The sequence below is a fragment of the Mauremys mutica genome, chromosome 21, assembly GCF_020497125.1.
Source record: "Mauremys mutica isolate MM-2020 ecotype Southern chromosome 21, ASM2049712v1, whole genome shotgun sequence".
NCBI lineage: Eukaryota > Metazoa > Chordata > Testudines > Geoemydidae > Mauremys > Mauremys mutica.
The window spans coordinates 16,672,209-16,695,261 of record NC_059092.1 but is presented as its reverse complement, the minus strand read 5'-3'; the positions used below and the strand labels follow the sequence as shown (position 1 = coordinate 16,695,261).

The following is a 23,053-nucleotide window of genomic DNA, read 5'->3' as shown; positions in this document are numbered from 1 at the left end:
CCCACTGGGAGATGGGCTAGAATGATCATCAGTCCCATTTTACAGATAGGGAAATGGAGGCACAGAGAGGTGGGGACCAAGTTGCCCCAGAATCAGTGGCAGAGTCAGGAGTAGAACCCAGGAGTCTGACTCCCTGCCTTGCCCCCATTTAATTATGAAACATTTTTCCCCATAAAAGTCATTCCATAAAGATCAACTCAAATCCCCTTACAGGAGGGGAGACACTTGCAACCTGGTAGAACATTCAGATTGTCGTCTCCTCGGGGCAGGGACCTAGTGCCTCTATTAATAAGGGCAACACACGCGTGCACCTGTCACATGCAGCAACTTCAGCCTGCACTGACTCTGGAAAAAGATGAGGGTGCTCTGTGGATTCTGTGAAATGCTGATTAAAGCCAGAAGGGACGCTCAGGATCATCTAGCCTGACTTCCTACATAACCCAGGCCAGAGAATTTCATGCAGCGATCCCTGTATCAAGCCCATAACTTCTGTTGGCGCTAAGGGTGTATTTTTCAGGACAACACCCATTCTTAGACAGTTCACGTGAAGGAGAATCCACCACACCTCTAGGTAAATTGCACCAATGGTTTAATGGCCCTCACGGCACCTTATTTCTACTATGAATTTGTCCAACTTCCGGCCACTGGATCTTGCTATGCGCCGTTTGCTGCTAGATGAAACAGTATCAGAAATGCCTACTGCCGCATGCATACCAGTGGGACTGCAATCAACTCGCTTCTTACATTTCTTTGGACCTATGTAAGTACTAAAAAAAAACAAACCCTGAAAGAGTTGAAATGCTTATTTTATTAAAAAAAAATCTTCCATCCCCTGGACAATAACTCTGTACTTAAAACTGTTTAGATTCAAGTCAATAAGAGAAGTCGATTCAGCTTTAAGGACAAATGCGCTAATTTCTCAATTACTTAGATTAACTAAATTTGTGTCATTTGTATAAAATATTCACTGGATTTTATTATTTTTTGGGTCACACAGTGGAGCTGCAGTCAGGGAACAAACCCCTTGGCGCTAGGCGCTGCACAACTCAGAACAAAAAGAGAGGCCCTGCCCCAGAGAGCTTAGAATTGGTTTCTTCGCGCTGATCTGAAAAAGGCCCAGGTTCCGGAATTCCAGGTTCTCCTGGCAGTTTACACACAAGTCTTGTCTACACAGGACTTCTTTGCCAAAGCTTTCCTGCCTTCACCTCTGGGTGCAGCTCCACAAACAGGAGCAACAATGGGAACGCTTGTGTAGCCAAAGGGCCTGTGTCTAACCACCGCCTCACGCAGGGCGAGGCAACGCCAGGGCGTGAAGTACAGCTGGTTAAGCACTCATCTCTGCGGCCATTGGTGGAGACGGACCAGTTGTAGCAACAATGGTAAGTTTTTGGCAGACAAGTTTTGTGTTGTTGTCGCCTTAGACCCCCACAGCTCCCTGCGCTGCTGGAAGTGCTAGTAACGTCAGTACACGATGCAGGTTGTACTGAGACCCTGACAAATTCCAAAGAGGATGGATCTAGACCATCCTCAGTGGTGGCAGATGACAGAACAAGGAACAATGGTCTCAAGTTTCAGTGGGGGGGGGGGGTCTAGGTTGGATATTAGGAAAACCTATTTCACTAGGAGGGTGGTGAAGCACTGGAATGGGTTCCCTAGGGAGGTGGTGGAATCTCCTTCCTTAGAGGTTTTTAAGGTCAGGCTTGACAAAGCCCTGGCTGGGATGATTTAGTTGGGGATTGGTCCTGCTTTGAGCAGGGGGTTGGACTAGATACCTCCTGAGGTCCCTTCCGACCCTGATATTCTGTGATTCTAAGTGCTGTCTGCCTCGAAGATGGGCTGATTTGTAGCTGGGATACTCCAGTAGCTTACAATGTAATGAGAGAGAAGCTCTCAGTCTGTCAGATCAAAAGGAGGAAAATAAAATTTAAACCCGGTGATAGTGTGGGAAAATCTATAATTCCAAGTGCTGTCAGAGAAAGTTTCTTTCCCTCTGGCTTAACCCCCCCCCCACAAGATCTCCCCTTCCAAAACAGCCAAAGCACCTGAGCATTTGGGTTCCAAGTCCTCTAGGACCTTCCTAAGGGTTTCTTGAATCCTGACTTATCATCTCTCCCTCGCAATCTGGAGTTAAATCATTGTTCCCACCTGCCTACAGAAACCAGAGATGGGTCTGGATCAAAAGCCAGGCTCTCAACAAGCTCTGACCTTGGGGAAAACTCAGATTTGAAGGTCACAGCTCAGACCCCCTCCTCCATAAAAGGGCCAAACACCTGTGAATTTGGGGAAAAGGCTGGATCTAGGCTTTGCAGCATGAAAGTAGGGTTTTGGGTGAGGGGAGGGAAAGGATGGAAATGGATCCAATGGCGTGGTCGGTCGGAAGCTGATTTCACAGCTGCCAAGAGCCCATGAGAAAGGAAGCATCCTGCTTTGCATTGACAAGAGGTCGCTTTGGAAGGAAGCGTTAGGTCTGACACCGTCTTGTCATCCTCCTCTTCCCCCCAACTTACTTCAGGTCTTGTAACCTGCAAACCAGCTGTGTTTTCTGGTCAGGCGACATGCGAGCGAAAATCGTGGCCTGAATCAGGATCTAAAAGGGAAAGGGCTTCATGGTCAGGTAAGTCACGGCATCCGAAGCACTTAGGCAGAGCAACAGCCAGTGGGGCTACTGAGTAGAGACTCCTTGGTGTGACTCTGGTCCCCGGATTGCTTCCACGGTGGTTAGGTTGGGGTCGGTGGATTGTGGCGAGCAATGTGGCTATGTAGTATCCGCTGCTGGTTCCCATGGGGACTCGGGAGCGTTTGTTCCAGTGATGGTGGGAACCCGCAGGAGAGGTTCCTAGCCGTGGGTGGTGGGTATCATAGGCTGGGGGAGGCAGTGCCTCCCCAAACAGCCAGGTGTGGCCTCACCCATGCTCTGCCCCCAGGTCCCCCTCTGCGGCTCCCCGTGTGGTGGCCCTGGCTTGCGCCGCCCGCCCTCCTGGTGCTGGGGGGCGCTAACTGGGGGCAAGGGCTGGCGGCCATGGTGGGAGGGCTCTGGGCTCCAGGATCGGGCCAGGGGCTTGCCTCCCCCAGCCGGCAGTTCACGCATCACCCATGCTCCTAGCTGCAATGACCCTGAAATCCTACAAGGCAGGGGCTGCCTCCTTACCTGATCTGCAGGGAGACAAACTCATGGCAGCCTGGGAACGCTGCAGCTTGTGTGTCTCTGCTCTGCTACTGCCAGGCATGGGCAGAAAACAAGGAGGGGAAGCGTACAGCCCAGACTGGTGGTGGGCAGGAGACCTTCGCCGTCCCCACTGCCCAGCAGCCGCAAGCCAGGCTTCACCTCCAGCAGGCTGCTTACATGAGATGGAGGAGGCGGGAGAGGGAAGGACTCACCCTGGGGAGCAGGTGGGGGAAGTGGTCACAGACCACAGCGAAGGATTTCCCGTTCAGTGCCAAGTGGCAGGGCTGCTGCTCGAGGAAACAGCCGTCCTGCTGGTACAGGCCCTGCGGAGCAAACCAGACCGGCAGCCGCTCAGCTCTTCGCTGACTTCACTTCTTTCCACAGTCTAACCTAGCCCCAGCGTCTGGTCAGCGGCAGTGGGCGGGGGCAGGGAGATCATCCCTCCCACACCAAAACAAGAGCGGGGTTTGGATCAAGCTGGGCCACCCCGTCGGCCCCAGATCAGGGTCGCGCCCTGATCCACGACCCAGTCCCCAGCTCGCTGAGCCCGAGAGGGGGCTCCTTGGAGATGCCCTGCCCTGGCTGAGGAAGCGCAGGCTAGATCGGATCCCGCAGCCCAACGCAGCCGGAAGTTCGGGGCAGCCACGCCTGCCGAGCTCCGGTCTGGGCCTGCCTGTTCCGGCGTGAGGGGGTCAGCTACAGTTCAGGGATGAGTATGTTCTTGGGGGTGGGGAACCGGCCTGCCTGCAGGAGCAAGATACAGGACACTTGTACAGCTCCCAGCACAACGGGGCCCAGCTCCTGACAGGCACCTCTGAGCAACGTGACACTGCAGATAAGGAAGAGGAAAGGACGAGGGCAAGTTAGTGAGTCCCACTGCAGGGCCCTGGAGTCCCTGTGCCATGGGACGTGTGGCATCCAGCTCTCTGCCCATCACTGCACCAGCTGGAAGCCTCACAAGCCCAGCTGCGGGGGGGGGGGGGGATGGGGGCCGAAGAGGGCTCTTGCATGGCCGTTTGTTCCATACCCCATAATATTGCATGGGGAGAAGGGATTCACGCACAAGGCTGTTGGGTTTTCCTGCCGGCCCGGCCGGGTCTCACCTGTGGCCGCTCCTGCCCCAGGGGGTCGTCGGAGAGGATGAATTTGAGGGCGGCGGGTTTGTCGTGGCTGGGCGGCGAGGCGTTCACGAACACCACCCGCTCCTTCAGCTCCACCATCCGGCAGCTCTTGGCCACGTTCACCGCGGTCAGCATGTTGTCCCCTGGCACGGGGAGAGGAACGGGGGAGTTCACACCTCTCAGAGCAGCGCGGCATCGGCTCGGGGTTTCACAACCAGAACCAGACTTTACACGGCTGCTCTTCCCAAGGGTTTTAATAAATAAGGGACCACGAACACATGAGCCTCCCAGTCCCCTTCCCCCTGTGAAGGCGGGGGGGTCTGGTTGCTAGCTCCATTTTACAGATGAATAGATTAAGGAACAGAACAACTAGCCCAAGGCCAGTCAGAGTCAGTGGCAGAGCCAAAAATAGAACCCAGGACTCCTGGCTCCCAGTCCCCTGCTCTAACCACTAGACCCCACACGTATTCCTTTACAGTTGCAATGAGCTTTAAACACGTGATCCCTTCCACAGATCCGGCCTCTCCCGTGCCCACCCCAGAAGCAGCTCTGCCGGTTACCTGTCACCATGACGGTGCGGATGTTTGCGCTCCTCAGCAGGTGGATCACGGGGGCCGTCTCTGCCTTGAGGACGTTTCTCATCACTAGGAAGCCAAGGAGAGTCATTCCACTCTCTACGGCATCCCTGCCAGGGCACAACAGGGCACTCGGCGTAAGTGTCGGATGCCAGCACAAGGTTAGGGGAGTGAATTAACCTGGCAGTTACTTTAGTGTCTGATTCTTTAAAAGCCATTTAGATCTCCTAATAGTCATCGATTCAGGTCAGAAGGCACCATTGTGAGCATCTAGCCTGACGTCCTAGAACACAGGCCAGAGAACCTCCGGGAATTGATTTTTGTTTCAGTGCTGACCCTAGAGCTATGCCAACAAATGATTTTTCGGTTTGCCGATAATTCCAAACAAACAAACAAAAATCATTTTGGGTTGAATGAAACATTTGACCATTTTTCAACAGTTTTGATCAGTTTAATAAATGTAAAGAACATTTTTCAATGAAGTCTTGGATTAAAAAAAAATAATTAAAAAAATCCCCCCCCCCCAAAAACATTTCAATTTTTTGATTTATGGTTCTTCTCTCTCATCCCCCCCACAGCTGGGACAATTCAGTGAAACAGACACAAATTTGTGAAATGGTGCAGTGTCGCCGAAGCAACTTTTTTCTTCTCAGAAAAGAATTTCGGTCAAAAACTTTTGCCCAGCTCCAGCTGACTCAGGGAACTTGAAGTGCCCCAAGGATCACACAGGAAACGGAAGGAGGAGAGGAAAGTGAGAAGGAAGGAAAACATCCCACAGGCTCACGCACCTCGTCAGCTGCTGAGCTTCCTCAAAGGTTTTGACGGCAGTTAGAGTTTTGCAGGCGAGCCCCAGGACCCGGAAACCATCTGTAGTGTAGTGTCGTAACAACTGGGAGAAATCCAGAGGGACTGCAAGGAAGGGCTGTATCAGCAACGCAGACTAGGGACCACATGCAGAACCAGTCTGGGAACAGTGGCTGATATCAGCACTTTTAGGGCTACTGGAAATTGAAGAGGCCACTCGTTTCATCTACTGCCCACATGGTGGTTTGATCTCTTCCCTTTTGCTCCCAAGATAAGGGGCCGGGAAGTTGAAACAGCTGGCAATCGAGGTACACGATCTAGAGAGATTTGGGTGGCAGAGACTCTTAGCCTTGTTCGGTGAGTACCTGCCCCTCCCGCCTCCCAAGTCCTAAGATGGAGCCACCAATGGGCTCCAACATCAGGCTGCCATAAACAGAGGTGTCGCTCTATTGTTGCTGCTCATGAAACTCGAACCATTTGCCTCCTCGCTAGGTCGTCTTTGGTGAGCAAAGGGAAATGCCAACGGGTGGTTTCCACTGCCGACAGCCAAACCCAGCAGGCAGGTCAGACATCCCTGGCTGTGAGATGTGGGTCCCTGCCTTTTACCTGTTTCTTCCTTACAGAGACTGGCCACCATCTCTGGAGCCCCCTTTATGTACGCCTCCGAAGGGGCGTCGCCAGGCAGCTTCACCAGGACGCTCATCCTCTGCAGGGAGGAGGAGAACGGGAACCGACGGAGAATCCCAACAGACACCTTGTGTTTCTGGGGAGGGAATGGAATCTGTGACTTGCCCAGACAGTGCCAAGTGGCGCTAAGATTACATGGCACATCAGTTGTGGGTGGCACGGGTCCAGCCATACGGTGGCACATACCCACCCGCCAGGAGCACTGCTTGCTTCTGGGGTGGTAGGAATGGCACATCTGAATGGGAGCCGTGAGGGATTTTTTGTTGTTGTTGAGAGGGATGTCAAAAATGCATGTTGTGGGGCTCTGAAATTATTCACGAATTCGGGTTGAGTTTGACTAAATAATTTTGAGTTAAAAATGATTATTTTTCAAAGTTAAAATGTTTAATTTCAACTTTTCATTTGGGAACAGTGTTTCAAACTCATATTTGGCCAACTATTAAAAAAAAAAAAGTGGCGGAAAAAACCCCCTCCCAAAAATGGCCAAATCAAAATGAAAAAACTCAAAAAGTTTTTCATTTTGTGTTGACCGAAACCTTTTGATCCACTTGAAACAACAAAAGGAAACATTTCATTCTGAATCAACCCGAGAGGTTTTCGTTGATCTGAAACAAAAGGTTTCTGAGTTTTCAATTTGATGAAAAATGTTGAAAAAATTCAGTGTGGTTCGAATTGAGCTGATTTCCCCTCCTGGATTTTTCGGGGAGATTCCCCGAACCAAAATAATTTGCTCAGCTCTGGTGCCTCTGCCACGTGAGCTCTTTGATGTAGCAGAGAAAGGCATGGACACAATCCAACGTCTGGAGGCTGAGCCTAGACCATTTCAGACTGCAAGTGGGGCGCAGATTTTTAGCAGCGAAGGGGGTTAACCATTGGAACAATTTACCCAGGGTCATGGTGGATTCTCCATCACTGGCTATTCTGGAATCAGAAGTGGATGTTTTTCTAGGAGGTATGTGCTGGGAATTGCTTTGGGGCAGTTCTCCAGCTGGTATTATCCAGGGGTCAGACCAGATGGTCACAATGGTCCCCTCTGGAATCTCGGTCACTCCAGCAGCAGGTGCCAACCCACTAGTTAAGAGACACTAAGCTGCACAGGGCTGCTCCTCTCTGAAGTACCGTATAAAACATCCCCTCCCTCCCACTTTCAACACTGTGCAATCAGGACACCAGCTAAGCAGGGCCTCACCATGCCGTGGGGTTGTTCTTCCAGAGGGGGCGGCCTCATCACCGCTAGGACCTTTGTCCCGAAGTGCTGGACTGCGCCCAGCTTGGCCTCCTCCCCCGTGGCCTCCTCCAGGATCTGAAACCAACGAAGTTGGGCACTTTAGAACATGCAGCCCCTTTTCTCCAAGCCGAGCATCCATCCCCCACCCAACAGCTGAGCTCGTAGACCCGAGATGGGCTCGCTACACAAAGGCAGCAATTTGCATTTCAGATGCGGCCTCTCAGGATACGTCTACACAGCGTTTTGGAGTGAGCCTCCCAGCCAGGGTGTGCTAGTGCTTGAAGCCTGGGGTGGGGTGCGCTTCGCTTCAGAGCCCAAGTTGCGACTTCAAAGCAGTGTCTCTATGGCTGTTTTTCAAGCACTAGCGCAAGGCCTGTTAATCCATCGGCCCCGGGCTGGGACCTGGCTCCAGATTGCTGTGTAGACATACCCTTAGCGTTGCTGACAGAGCTAGAGCTTCCATGGCTTTAATGCACAGACACAGGAGCCGGGACAGTGCTGGATGGAGGAGAAAGTAACTCGAAAACATGTTGACATTCTAGATCTACTGATATGATGTTTAAAAAAAGAAGGAAAAAATCCAGCTCTCCCCAGCTGCAGGAGTCGCCTGTGCACAGCTCCTGCCGGCAGCGGAATGCCTGTTTCATTCATTCAGTCACACTTGATCCATGAGGCCGGCAAGCGGGGACAGACTGTGTCTTAGCTAACGTCTCTTTGAATATTTCCAGGAACTGCTCTGACCACCTCTCCAGGGGCTGGACTTGGGGCCATGTGAAGCTTTGGAATCTTTCCCTAAACTGTAGCCAAAATAACTAGATTTTTTAACCTTCCAGTCTGTGTGGCGTTACTGGATCCTCTGCAGGGCTTTGCTATGGCCTCCCTGCAGTACAATACCTGCACAGCATTTTACAGCGCCCTCTGCCCCATATTTATGTACCGCAGGAGACACTTCTAGTAGATCAAATGTGCTGTTGGAAAAACAAAGTGCTGCAATTTAAGTGGCCTTTTCTCCACTTTCCCAACTAAGGGCACCCCCCCGGCTCAAATCGTTGCTGTGTGAGACACGAGACTTTCATCGGTGTTATTGGTTCTGGAGCTATTCAAGACACAACTCCCACGATCAACGTTCATGCCTCCCTGAGCGAAGTCACATGGGCTGGACGCCCTCCAGACCGTTCAATGCACAGACAATTCATGAGTGGCAAAGCGCTTGCAGCTACAAACTAAGCAGGTGGCACACACTTCTTCGCCCCAGTGTCTCCATCTCTCTGTTCAGGCCAGCGGGTGCCCTGAACAGCTCCTGGGTGATGCGGGCAGCAAACAAACATGGAGAGCGAGGCCATCCAGGGACCTTGTGCTTTGCTACAAAGGAGGCCTGGGGTTGAGTGCCAGAGTCCTGTACTCTGAGAGCAAAAGCACCATGTGTGGCGGTGGAGGAAATGCCCTGGAGCCCTCTGTTAGCCAATGCAGACAGATTACACACACAATCACATGAATAGGTGTTATGCTCATGGTATTAATATTGTGTCTGTGTTGGGTAATCATATTAAACTGAATCATGCTTATTCCTGCTCACCTGTGCTACGGCATACACCCCACGATGCCCCAGGACAAGTACAGCTTAGCACTTGGCATAGGCAAATACAGAAACTGTCAAGAGTTAGATGGATGAGCGTTATGTACTAACGTGCAATATCTGGAACAAAAGTACAGTGCGGTGCAAGGAACTAGTGTAAGATGTAGGAAGGCTTTAGGGGGTAGCGTTAAGTCCCGTGATGACTGGCATTTATTATTCAAAACGAGAGAGGGGAAGATACAGGGATGCACCAAACAAAGCTGGTACCAGCTGGCTAGTTCAACATGAAGTTCAAGTGATGTGAACAGCGTTGTGTAAACAGCCATGCTATAAACGATGGCTAGTTTAAGGCAGGGCCGCCCAGAGGATTCAGGGGGCCTGGGGTCTTCGGCGGCAGGGGGTGCCCGCTGCCGAATTGCCGCCGAAGACCTGGCACTTCGGCGGCGGGGGCCCGGCACTTCGGCGGCGGGTCCTGGGGCGGAAGGGACCCCCCGCTGCGGGACTTCGGGGCACTTCGGCAGCGGGTCCCGGGGCGGAAGGGCCCCCTGCCATGGGTCTTCGGGGCACTTCGGAGGTGGGTCCCGGGGCGGAAGGACCCCCCGCCACAGGTCTTCGGGGCACTTCGGCAGCGGGTCCCGGGGCGGAAGGACCCCCTGCCATGGGTCTTCGGGGCACTTCGGAGGTGGGTCCCGGGGCGGAAGGACCCCCCGCCACAGATCTTCGGGGCACTTCGGAGGTGGGTCCCGGGGCGGAAGGACCCCCTGCCATGGGTCTTCGGGGCACTTCGGAGGTGGGTCCCGGGGTGGAAGGACCCCCTGCTGCCGAAGACCCGGAGCAGAAGAAGCTCCGGGGGCCCGGGCCCCGCGAGAGTTTTCCAGGGCTCCCGGAGCGAGTGAAGGACCCCGCTCCAGGGGCCTCAAAAAACTCTCGTGGGGGCCTCTGCGGGGCCTGGGGAAAATTGCCCCACTGCCCCCACCCCTGGGCGGCCCCGGTTTAAGGGGACATTTGGGAAGCACGTCTTCTGCGCAAGGGGAACTGAATACGCTGCGAGAATTCACTTCCTGGTGATGTATTAACTCTTTCTTTCCTGTACCATTTTACTCTGTCTTTAGATGATAACCAAGTCCAGCCAGATTTATTGGGTCTCTTGAATGTTATTAATATTGAACCACAAGCATAGCCAATCAGTTGGCTACACCTTTCAGTGAATAGTTGGCGAGCCAGGCAGGAGCCATTAGCTAAGCATGGGGCAATGGGCCATTTGGATTCAGGATAGTAACCTCATAGTGGTTGGATTTTGGGGACTAGCGGTCCTAACTACACGTGCAGCAGGCTAGCCTGGGGGTGGGGGGGAGAAAAGGGAGTTTATAATAAGTGTTACATTGGCAAAACACCTTAAATAACCAGTTAAACTAATAAAAGCCAACTATTTTTCTGGGCATAAAGCCATACTTGAAGAATATATAAAGACTAATTACAGGGGAATCTTTTTCTGGGCCGGATGCCCAGATACAGCAAAACGTTAAAACAGCAAAATGCCCAAACCCAAGAATTAGCAGTAACGATGGACAAAAACCATCATAAAAGAGCTCTCAAATCTTTGGTATGAAAACATGCAACTAATTACGGGGCTGGTTCACCCACGCGGGTCACAACCCCGGGATTCTCTCTGTGGAATGAAAGATAAGGAAACAAGTCAAAGGACTAAAAGGAGGGTTAAAGCTAGAACAACATCAAAGTGGGAGATTAAAACAGCAAACGGACAATATCAGCCACTGTGATGCAGTTGTACCTTGCGTGTAGTTTACAAGAAATGAAGGGAAGACCAGGAGATTGTCAGGTAAGGTATGGCCAACAGGAGGGACAGAAGTTAGGCTGACAAAGACAGGTTAAAAAGCCTTAAAACATGTATTGACTGGCCCAGAATCAGTGCACTGCAGCAGGAAGTGCAGACACAAGCAACAGGGACTTGGGGAACAAATTCAGGTTGTGCAGGGACAGTAGCAGTGCTCGCTCTCCTCCCAGAGCGGGGATAAAACCCAGGAGTCCTGGCTCCCAGCCCCCCTGCTCTAACCCACCAAACCCCACGCCCTTCTCAGAGCTGTAACTTTTTATTTGATTTAAAGTGAATGTAGTAATGTGGTATGACACCACCAGCTGGTCACTACAGTTTTTCCAGCTCAGAAGAGTGAGAGTCACCTCTGCTACTTGCTTCAGATTTAGAGTCTCTAGGAATATAAATATCAAGGATAGTGACTAACACACTGACATTCACAAGTACAAGATCTTATAAAGTTAATTGTAACTTTAGTCTGTTTTATCAATTTTATAATTACCCAAGCATATAGAAATCCTATAAAGACCAATGCACAAGCTACAAATCTACGTATACAGTACCCTCATCCTTAATGATACTCAAGCTCTGATGGCTGCCTTGCCCATTGAGCCTCAGTAGAGGGATGGTTCCTGCTGGGGTTTTCCCGTAGGGAACTCATTTTACCCAATCTGGGCACCTTCTTTTTATAACATGATTCTAATTACACCTCATTAGCATTTACACACATGGTGCACCCTACGTAAAAGAATAAATGGACACAAATCAGACCTCAGGAATGGTAACATACAAAAGCCAGTAGGAGAACACGTCAATCTCCCTGGACATTCAACAACAGATTTAAAAGTAGCCATCCTTCAACAACAACAAACTTCAAAAACAGACTTCAAAGAGAAGCTGCAGAACTACAATTCATTTGCAAATTCAACACCATTAATTTGGGACTGAATAGGGACTGGGAGTGGCTGGCTCACTACAAAAGCAACTTTCCCTCTCTTGGTATTGACACCTCCTTATCAATTATTGGGAGTGGACCATAGACTCATAGACTAAGGTCAGAGGGGACCATTACGATCATCTAGTCTGACCTCCTGCTCAACACAGGCTACAGAATCTCACCCACCCACTCCTGTAACACACCCCTGACCTATGTCTGAGTTTCTGAAGTCCTCAAATCATGGTTTAAAGACCTCAAGGTGCAGAGAATCCTCCAGCAAGTGACCCATGCCCCTCGCTGCAGAGGAAGGCAAAAAACCTTCAGGGCCTCTGCCAATCTGCCCTGGAGGAAAATTCCTTCCCAACCCCACCCTGATATTTATCTCTCTGATATATTTATAAAGAGCAATCACATCTCCCCTCACCCTTCTTTTGGTTAGGCTAAACAAGCCAAGCTCTTTGAGTCTCCTTTCATAAGATAGGTTTTCCATTCCTTGGATCATCCTAGTAGCCCTTCTCTGTACCTGTTCCAGTTTGAATTCATCCTTCTTAAACATGGGAGACCAGAACTGCACACAGTATTCCAGCTGAGGTCTCACCAGTGCCTTGTATAACAGTACTAACACCTCCTTATCTCTACTGGAAATACCTCACCTGATGCATCCCAAGACCACATTAGCTTTTTTCACGGCCATATCATATTGGCGGCTCGTAGTCATCCTGGGATCAACCAATACTCTGAGGTCCTTCTCCTCCTCTGTTACTTCCAACTAGGGTGACCAGACAGCAAGTGTGAAAAATCGGGACAGAGGGTCGGGGGGTAATAGGAGCCTATATAAGAAAAAGACCCCAAAATCGGGACATCTGGTCACCCTACTTCCAACTGATGCATCCCCAATTTATAACAAAAATTCTTGTTATTAATCCACCCTGACTGAACTGGCCTTGTCAACACTGGGTATCTTTTAAGCAAAAAATTACTCTTAATGTTAATTTTTTGCAGTACCACAGATTGGCACATCTTTTCCCATAATCCTGTGGCATCAGGTCATTCTTTGGTCACTTAAATCAAGCATTTCTTACGCCTATGGCTTAGTATGGCTAAGCTGGCATTTTACAGCACTACGCCTGTAGGCCCTCCTTACTTCGATACCTAATGCATACTGCTCCCTTCTAACTACTAATCAGTCTCATACTTCTACAATGAGTAGAATGTAAATCTATTTTGCATACAATGATTATATATGACACGACGTGTTAGTTAATCCTAACATCACACAATAAATGAATGATAAAGTGAAGTCATTGGCTACACAGCTAACGGCATAACCTTCTGTCGCTAACGTTTTTACGTTTGGGTCAAGTTTTTCCTTTCTGCCCTTTCTCTGTCCAAACCCTCCCTCTTTCTTTTCTTCTCTTGTACTATTCGCTCGGCTCCATTTGCTACACTCGCTGCTGCGGCCTGTACTTTAAAATGCCCTCACAAAGTTAATTAATCTCCACTGGCTTATGTTTCCCTCCCTTCCTATACTGCTTCCTCCACTTCTGTCCTCCCCCTTTGTTTTAAGGGTTATAATTATTAAGGAAAAACGCCCATTGCACAAAGCGATGGGGGAACTGAAAAAAAATCAACAAAGAAATAATCAAAATACTTCAAATAAAAACTTCTCTTTAAATAAGTCCTGTAAGACTAATGGTTTTAACCCTTCAGGAATGCAACAACTAAAGGAACTCCTAACTTTCTTGAAGATATGGTTGCCAAGAAACAAAAATGCTAATTCTTCTAATCCTAGCCACTAATATATGATACATGGGCTTTTTCTTATTTCTATACAGTAGTGTTCTTAAGGTAAAAGTAATGTAAAAAGCCTTAAGTTAATTAAACTAATACAAGGAAGTACGCAAATAACTTCATAGGGATTTTTGTCAATTCTTATTACACGTTTTAAAGAAAGATAACAAAACAAATAACCTGCCACATTACGTCAGTTCTTTGAATGTTTGTTTTCTAAAATGCATTGCCTTAATAACGTTAAGTTCTTAATCACGTATCTTGTAGAGGTATAAATACAATTTTGGTACCACTCGTCTTTAATGGTAAGTTTGTCCTATATGTTATGCATAGTGTGTGTGCCATATGACTTTGTTTTTACGTTGTTTGTTGCAAAAAAAAAATAAAAATAAAATAAAAATAAAAAAAATCAATTTTGCACTCATTATCAAATACATATTACTGGTGCCACACTATTTTAACATTGTGGTTGGGTTATAACCATCTTCTCAGAAGAGCAATTCAGTGTTTTTGCAAAGCTCAAAAAGGCCACAGTGACTAACGTATGTACATATATTTCTGCCCCACCAAGTAATTCAATTGCAAACAAAGATTTCTTTTTTTTATTATTAATCAAAACTTTTTTGTTCAAGAAAAAAAAAGAAAACTGAAGGGGAGAACCTCAATACTGATGCAAAAATATTACTAAACGCATCACTTTTTAAAGGCTTTATAAACTTGTTTGTGCCTTTATTAGTATTGAAATACAGTTATAGCTATGTCATAGCTATTTTTTTAAAATATAATATACATTATGTCTGGTTATACTGCAAAACGTGACAGCTAATCAAATAAATTGCAACAGGTTTCTATCTATGTCTCTCAAGCATCAGCAAATGTCAAAAGTTTATTACCCTCAACGTGTTTGAATAAATCTGCATTTAAACTTCATTTTGCTTTCGTTTTTACACTATTTGCTTTTGTGCTATTGTAACACAAGTGCTGGCTATTAAAGTTTGTGCTTTCAAATATTTACCTAAAGTTGAATTGCTACAACACCCAAATTAACTCTCAAAAGTTTGGGTAAAAAGTCTATCGCTAACTCTCTTCTTAAAATAAGAGTGCTTGGGGCAGGAGAAAGAGCAATCCATCTTCTCACAGAAGATCATGAGCATCGGACTTCGCTGTCAAGGGCTATATTTATTATGGAAAGCTAGTAATGCCCATGTTAAGGAAGTACAAATAAATTATATATAACAAAGGAATAAAAAAAATAAAGAATAAAAACCAGCTTCTGTCATATGCTGAACCAAAGCATAACTTGGTCCCTATTACACGGGAAATAAACTGAGCTCACCTGTGTATAAATTTGGGTTACTGGAAACAAAAGAAATGTGGAGAAATTTACCACGTTAGCCAACTTAAGCTGTTGAAAGGTGCATCCCACAAACCAGAGATAGGAATATATCAGTGACCAGCGAGGAAACCCCCAGGCGTCAGAAGAAATAGAAAAGATAAAAAGTGCTTTATACATTACAGATTGGCCAACTACACTTCAACCTACCATTTGTGGATCATTGTGTCAGCAATCGACTATAGAACCATTAGAGAGACCACTAGTCCGGGCAGGTCTAAGTGTTATGTAAACTGTATATTATTAAGCACAGTGAGTTTATGCATAGATCTGTGGTTTTGATTCTCTCTCATTAGAATATAGCTACATTTGTTTTTTGTTTAAAAGCAAATGTATCATTGTTGTGTAAGTCTTTGTTAGTTAGTATAATAGCATCTTCTCAAGATCATGCACAAACTGGGCAAAAGACTGTTCTACAGTCTGGTATCCTTCAAATAGACGAATCCAAAAATTAGAGAGAATTATGGATTGTATTTCAGGATTATTTGGATCTAAAATGTCTATTTGGAACAGGGCTGTTGTAGAAATTTTAAAAAAATCACTAACTATTTTGAACATCAGGCAGCTGAAATGGTCTCTAAATTGATCATTTGAGACACTGAGGAGCTAGCTACTAACAAAAAAGTATGTGGTATATAATACGCATAACCTTGCTAAACTGTTTAACCAAACAAGAAAAAAAATTATGAATTAGTCACAAAACATCATAAGATAAGAAGGAAAAATTGTGTAGGTTAAAAAAAAAAAAAAAAGAGCTGCTTCTGGGAGTTATGCATTAATTACCATAATATCCCAAAGGAAAAACTGCCTAATCTGCCTAAATTCACAGTCCATTTTGATCAATTTCATGGCCATTGGATTTTTTTTTTAAATCATAAATTTGATGATTTCAACTATTTAAATCTGAAATGTCACAGTGTTGTAATTGTAGGAGTCCTGACTCAAAAAGGGGTGGGGGGGGGAGGTGTCACAAGGTTATTGTGTGTGTGGGGGGGGCGGGAGGAGGGGTTGCAGTACTGCTACCTTTACTTCTGCGCTGGAGAGCAGCAGCTGCTGGCCGGGAGCCCAGCTCTGAAGGCAGCACCGCTGCCAGCAGCGCAGAAGTCAGGACGGCATGGTATGGTATTGCCACCCTCACCTCTACGCTGCTGCCTGTAGAGCCGGGTCCTCAGTCAGCAGCTGCCACTCTCCGACCGCCCGGCTCTGAAGGTGGCAGCGCAGAAGTAAGGGTGGCACAGTATGGTATTGCCACCTTTACTTCTGTGCTGCTGATGCTGGAGGGGCACTGCCTTCAGAGCTACTGAAGGCAGCACAAAAGTAAGGGTGGCATTACTGCGACCCCCCCCTAAAATAACCTTGCAACCCCCCTGCAACTCCCTTTTGAGTCAGGACCCCTAGTTTAAGAAAGCCTGGTCTCCCCCTGTGAAATTGAGAGAGCATAGGGTAAAAGCACACAAAAGGGCAGATTTCACGGTCTATGATGCGTTTTTCATGGCTGTGAATTGGGTAGGGCCCTACTTATTAATGATAAGCAATTAGCGCGGTGGTATTGCTCTGTGTGTAGAACAAAAACTATTGTAAATTGGCAAAGCGCTACGTTGTGCAAACAAATTCTCTTTAGCACAATTTGTACTTTGGGGTCAGTGACACCATGTCCTAATGCATCCTAAAACCATATTGCTCAGTGTCTGGTTCTATGTATATTTCTTTTATGGTATTGTTACAAATACTAGATACTGACACTGAAACATTTGATAAGTTGGCTACTGTGCATCAAGTAGGTTACCCAAAAAGGGCATCTATAAAGAACAAATGGCAATGAGGGTAACGTATAATATGAACAGGCAGCACTGGATAGTGACTAGTTATAAGAAATGCACGTATGGGAGACTTCACTTGTGATGTTACTACTCCACACTTCTGTTTTAGGTCGGAACGGTGCCATGCAATACTAATGCCTAGCCCAGTTTTTCAGAATAAATACACAATTCAAAGCAAGTCCCAGCACTAGGATGAAGTACAAAATATATATGTGCCCATTTTTAGTGCATATATGGATCCCCTAACTTCACATTTTAAAACCTTATTCGAACAAAAAGATGCTCCGCTTGTTTCCGATGAGCAGTGGCATTCTTAAAGCAGCCCAAACCTTGGATAACCTTATCCATGCTGGTGATCTGGACGGAATAATTTCCCCCACTTAGGCAGAAGCTGCGTTGAAGGTTTTGTGTCTATTACAAGGTATATTTGTTTTAATTGTACTAATATGGCTGCTTATGCAGTTTACTAAAATAGTATAAATCTGCCATGAAAGCTCTTATCTTTGCCTCATATATTAATTTGGCTGAGGTGTAACCCTGATATAATTAATACACTGCCAAGTGAGGGACTGTTAGCCAGCGCATACGGGTTATACACACGTCACATGACTCGGTATTATTTGCAAAGTATTAACATGGTATTATATATATATATATGTGTGTGTGTGTGTGTGTGTGTGTGTGTGTTGGATGATCATGTTAAGTTGTATTATGCTTATTCTTGCTCACTTATGCTAAGGCGCACATCGTGCCCTGGGACACGTATAGCTTAGCACTTGGTACAGGCCTATACAGAAATGGTCAAGACTTACACGGAAGAGTATCATGTACCAAAATGTAATTCATGTAAGATGTCGGAATGACATTGGTGAGGCCTCATCTGGAGTACTGTGTCCAGTTTTGGGCCCCACACCACAGAAAGGTTGTGGAAAAATTGGAAAGAGTCCAGCGGAGGGCAACAAAAATGATTAGGGGGCTGGAGCACATGACTTATGAGGAGGGGCAGAGGGAACTGGGACTGTTTAGTCTGCAGAAGAGAAGAATGAGGGGGGATTTGATAGCTGCTTTCAACTACCTGAAAGGGGGTTCCAAAGAGGATGGAGCTCGGCTGTTCCCAGTGGTAGAAGATGACAGAACAAGGAGTAATGGTCTCAAGTTGCAGTGGGGGAGGTTTAGGTGGGATATTAGGAAACACTATTTCACTAGGAGGGTGGTGAAGCACTGGAATGGGTTCCCTAGGGAGGTGGTGGAATCTCCTTCCTTAGAGGTTTTTAAGGTCAGGCTTGACAAAGCCCTGGCTGGGATGATTTCGTTGGGTTTGGTCCTGCTTTGAGCAGGGGGTTGAACTAGATACCTCCTGAGGTCCCTTCCGACCCTGATACTCCTTAAAGCACTCATAAAATATCTTCTAGCCCCACTAATTCAAAACAAGAGCTGGGAAGGCACAGGGAAGCACCAAAGACAAAGCTGGCACCAGCTGGTTAGTTAAACTTGAAGTGACTTGACCGGCGCTGTGTAACCTGTAAACAGCCATGCTATGGTGGCAAGTTTAAGGGGAGCACATCTCCCGTGTCAGCTGAACTGAACACACCGTGAGAATTCGCTTCCTGGGAAGGAGCTTGCTTTCTTTTCTGTATTGTATTGCTTTGTCTTTAGACAACAGATCTGGCTGAGCTCAGTTATTTGGTCTCTCGAACATTCCCCAGTAGAGTCGAGGAGCGGCTATCCCTCTCAGTCCCTACCTCGACAGCAGCCTCTCTGCAGCACGAATGGGCTCCCCAAGGTGGATCTTCTTTTGGCTAGAGGGATGAAGGCTGCGATGCAGAGCCTGTGAAGTCGGGCGGGGTGGAAAGAGGCAGGAAACGGGTGGGGAGAGGGCCCTCGAGCTCGGAGGGATACAGAAGGCCAGCTGCTACCTCCCCCCTTCCGCAAACCGACCAAAGACACAAGCCAACACACACTCCCCTGGAAGCTTCCAAACTTCGCCCTGCACCCCCAAAATCAGCCCAAAGCCTTTTGGCTCACAGCCTGACTCCTCTCCCTCTTACCCAGCCGGTGGATTCCATCATCTTGAGGTCCATGGGGTCTCCTATGGGCTGCTCCCTCAGCAGAGAGACACCGTGGCAGGTGGCCAGCGAGTACAGCAAGGGGCCATCGGCCAAGCAGCGGGGCTCGTGGGTGATGGGCAGGAAGCAGTTATTCTCCACGGGAACGACACCCCAGACATCCAGGCCTTCCTCTGTGAGGGTCCCTGTCTGCAGCCAGGAGGAGAAGACACCTTGTTCAGCCCATCAGCTGGCAGGGTGTCAAGCCAGCCGCAGACGCCCCGGTGCACGAGCCCGGGGACTCACCTTATCAAAGCAGACCAGGCGGATTTTCCCGCACAGGTTAATCCGGGGAGGGCTGATGCAGAAGATGCCGTGCTGCTTCAGCCTGTTCTGGGCGTAGATGGTGCCCACGGTCATCGCAGCAGGGAGAGCCGGGGGCACGATGACTGTGATGAGGTCCAGCGCACGGATGATTATTTGCTGGAGAGGAACCTGTCCATGTGCGACAGCCAGGAACGGGGGAGTGTAGGGGTGAGGGAGGAGAGAGAGAACACGAGAGCTTCAATTGGGTGTAGGCTCTCCGGGGGGTGTTCGGCAGGACACACTAACCCACGGTGCAGCGCCCGGATCCGCGGGTCATCTGAGCAGCACTGGGAGCTGGACCATGGAGCACAAATGCCCCCAACACCCTGCCCAGCTGTATTTAATAAAGCTAAACTGGCTCTTCACCAGCAGCCTTCACCTGGGTTTGAGAGCACCTGGGATTTCCCAGATCTTTCCCTACCGGAGACACACACAAGCTCACCAGGCCCGACAACCGCAGACAGAGGAGAAAGGAAAAACAACTTAGAATGTGATCCAGGTTTTCAGAAGCCCCAGCTCCCTTTTTGGGGAGCATGATTTGCCCCGGCATTTTCACAAGCAGGTGCAATGAGATGATCCAATACCTGGGTGATTTGCACCCAGGGATTTTGGCAGGTCTCCTCCCTGCTCTCTCTAAATTTAACATCTTACCTCTGCTTCCTTCCTCAGCAAAGACAAGCTGTGTCTGCCATTAGCCCCGCAGGGCCCAGGAGAGTTGAACGGGGGGGTTACTCTGTGTTAGCCAATGCAGCTGCAGGATGTTTGTTACTAGTAGGGATGAGAGAGCCAGAAGAACCCAGAGCCGATCTCGGATGGAGTCTGCAGCGCTGGGCATTAGAGAAAACTGGAGGCAGGGCAATGCCTCGGCTTGCTCCCAGGCCAACGTCTTTAACAGAACCAAACTTGTCTGGACCACTCCTGATCTAAGCCCTGGATCCAAATCAAGGGAGGGGCGCAGAAGGGAGAGGGCTGGGAGGAGAGAGAGAGATTTTCCCACCACTGTCAGCTCACCTGGTTTTTAATCAAAATCACGATGCTGTACGTGGTGCCGATAAGAGCTGCAAGAGAGAGAGGGGACGGCTGTAAAGGGGATTCGCCAGTTCATGAGGCACTCAGCACCAGACGCCTGCTGCTTGCCATGCCGCCCGCTTGCAGACGTACCCAGAACGGCGAGGAAGAGGACAAACTTCACCGCATCCCTGTAGAACCTGAAGCTCACGGGCTTGGGGTAGAGGATGGAGCTGATCAGGTCCCCTTTGGCCGTACAGAACCCTGGGGGAGGGGGCGAAAGGAAAAGAGGCTTACGGGACTCGGAAACTCACACTGTGAAGTGTGGCCATTAAAAGCCAGAGATTTTGGGGCGAACGGGAGAAGCCGTCCTGCGATTCCCTTTGACGCAACCGCTCATCGCAGAGCAGAGAGGCGCTTCCAACACAGCTGGAACACGGAATTCAAAAGCAGGGTTTGTGTCCACCCCCAACAGGATCAGCTCAGAGCTCCTGATTGTGGAGATGTAGCATCTCTCAACCCTTGCTCGTGAGCCAGGCTGCAATGACACCGACAGGCCGTAATCACAGTGCGAATGGGATCCCCTAAGCGCCTGTGCCCAGGGGCTGCGTGCCCGCCGGCCGGTCCATCCAGGTTAGGTGGTATTCCACCTGCCACTTCTGGCAAACAGAGACTAGGGACACCATCCCTGCCCATCTTGGCTAACAGCCATCGATGGACCTGTCCTCCAGGAACTTATCTAGTTCTTTTTTGAACCCTGGTATAGTCTTGGCCTTGGGCATGGTAGCCCCTAGTACGGCTACAGTCCAGAGGGAACTAAGGACCGGGGGCTCGGGGTTTGCTTCCAGATGCAGCTACCTGTGCGCGTCACCACAGCCAGGACCTCCTTGCCCACATAGGGTTTGGCTTGCAGGACCTGAGTTCCGCAGAACAGCGTGTGTCGTTTGTGCTCCTCGGGGGAATAGATCATGTTGGCAGCTTGGGGGCCGCTGGGTAAAGGCGTCTTCATCACTGGGACGCTCTCCCCTACAGGGGAAAAATCAGCTGGTGAGTGAGGTTATGGACAGACAGATTCATACAAACATGCCTTCATGTTCAGCCAGTGTCTGAGTTCTCTCCGCACAGGAGTGGGGCAGATGGGGAATCCCTCAGGATCCACCATCCACGCTCAGTTTCCCCAACGCACGCTTCAAAAGCCCCTTTGCTGGACGGATCCACCCTTCTGGATGTGTGTTCTGATCTGAGGCCCATTACTGGAGTATCCGAGCAGCTCACAATCTTTTACAAGTAGATTTATCCTCCCAGTGCCCCTGTGCGGCAGGGCAGGGCTGTTCTCCTCATTGCACAGACGAGGAGCTGAGACACCGATGTTTAGGTGCCGAAAGATGTAGACAGGTGCCTAGTGGGATCTTCAAGACTACCTGGGTGTCAAACGCCCATCGAAATCAAGCACTGAAATCAATGGGAGCTGGGCACCAAGGCCAACTAGGCGCCTACCTGCATCTTCGTGTGCCTAAATACCTGTAAAATTCTGGCCCTAAGTGACTTGCTCAAGGTCACGCAGGAAGTCAGTAGCAGAGCAAGGAACTGAACACAGATCTCCCCACCCCCAGGCTCGTGCCCTGACCATGGGACCAGGTCTCCCTGCAGTTCCACTGGATGGCCAGAAGGGGTCACTACAGAGCTTCCCCCTCTCATCCCAAAAGAGGCTTCGGGTACGTCTACACTGCACTCAGAGCTGCGAGCGCAGCACGTGTAGACTTGCCTGAACTAGCTTTGATCTAGCTGGCTCCATGAAGCCATGGCAGCATGGGCTGGACAGGCCTGCCCAGGCCCTGGGTATGCACTCCGGCGGCTAGCCTGCGCTGCTGCGGCTTCACTGCTATTATCTGAGCCGCGAAGCTCACAGCCTGTCCTGCTGGCGTCAGGGAACACAGGCTCAGGCAGGCAGCTGAGCGATTCCTCTCCCACGCCGGCAGCGTGTGCTCGGCTAATGGCAGGAGGGGGACAGTCTGGCCTGGGTAAGCGGAGATCTCTGCCTCCCACAACGCACCTCTCGCGCTCCCGCCCCTGCTCACCTGTCAGCATGCTCTCGTTGACCATGCACTCGCCGGTCAGCAGCGCAGCGTCGCAGGGGACGACGAACCCGTCGGAGGGGAGACTGATGCAGTCACCCGGCACCAGGTCCAGAGAGCTCACCACCTCCTCTGCAAAGGCAGGCAAGCCACAGCGCACTCAGACACCTCCCGCTGTAACAAGCAGGCACGTGGTGCTTGGTACCGGCAGATCTCGCAGCAGCTTCCAAAGGAGTTAAATAGCACTGCCCCCGTTTAACAGAGGGGGGACCCTGAAGCCCAGGGAAGGGGCTCCCCCAAGATCACGCAGCAGGTCAGCAGCAGAGCAGGGAACAGAACCCAGGGACTGGGAGCCAGGAAACGCAACATAGGCCATGGATCATGAGCAAATATGCTGCAGCAACATACACTTTGGGTGTGTCTTGTACCTTCCTCCTCTGCTCATGGCAATACCACTGCAGGCATACACCGTGGGGAAAAGCCCTTCTAGATTCAGTCCTCCAACTTTTCCCTGCTGTACTTTAAAGCAGTGACTCTCAACCTTTCCAGACAACTGTACCCCTGGCAGGGCTCCGATTTGTCTTGTGTACCCCCAAGTTTCATCTCACTTGAAAACAACTTGCTGAC

The 23,053-nt window shown here is 49.3% G+C and overlaps 1 protein-coding gene and 1 long non-coding RNA gene across 3 annotated transcripts in view; one reads left to right on the top strand and one right to left on the bottom strand.

Moving 5' to 3' along the window:
• ATP13A2 (ATPase cation transporting 13A2) overlaps positions 1–23,053 on the bottom strand; it is a 70,467-nt gene that overhangs the window by 5,789 nt on the left and 41,625 nt on the right. For both annotated transcript variants that reach the window (XM_044996387.1, XM_044996388.1), the window contains exons 11-23: positions 22,430–22,558; positions 21,210–21,377; positions 20,505–20,615; positions 20,355–20,401; positions 19,284–19,472; positions 18,981–19,187; positions 7,543–7,656; positions 6,273–6,429; positions 5,651–5,771; positions 4,848–4,972; positions 4,270–4,430; positions 3,379–3,489; positions 2,508–2,587 (exon numbers count right to left, since the gene is read on the bottom strand). In XM_044996387.1, the coding sequence (XP_044852322.1) occupies positions 2,508–2,587; positions 3,379–3,489; positions 4,270–4,430; positions 4,848–4,972; positions 5,651–5,771; positions 6,273–6,429; positions 7,543–7,656; positions 18,981–19,187; positions 19,284–19,472; positions 20,355–20,401; positions 20,505–20,615; positions 21,210–21,377; positions 22,430–22,558 (1,720 nt within the window). The remainder of the gene's footprint in view (positions 1–2,507; positions 2,588–3,378; positions 3,490–4,269; positions 4,431–4,847; positions 4,973–5,650; positions 5,772–6,272; positions 6,430–7,542; positions 7,657–18,980; positions 19,188–19,283; positions 19,473–20,354; positions 20,402–20,504; positions 20,616–21,209; positions 21,378–22,429; positions 22,559–23,053) is intronic.
• Positions 1,002–5,283, top strand: LOC123354377. The gene is made up of 3 exons (XR_006574743.1): positions 1,002–1,379; positions 2,513–2,614; positions 4,802–5,283. It is a non-coding gene; the product is annotated as an uncharacterized LOC123354377 (long non-coding RNA).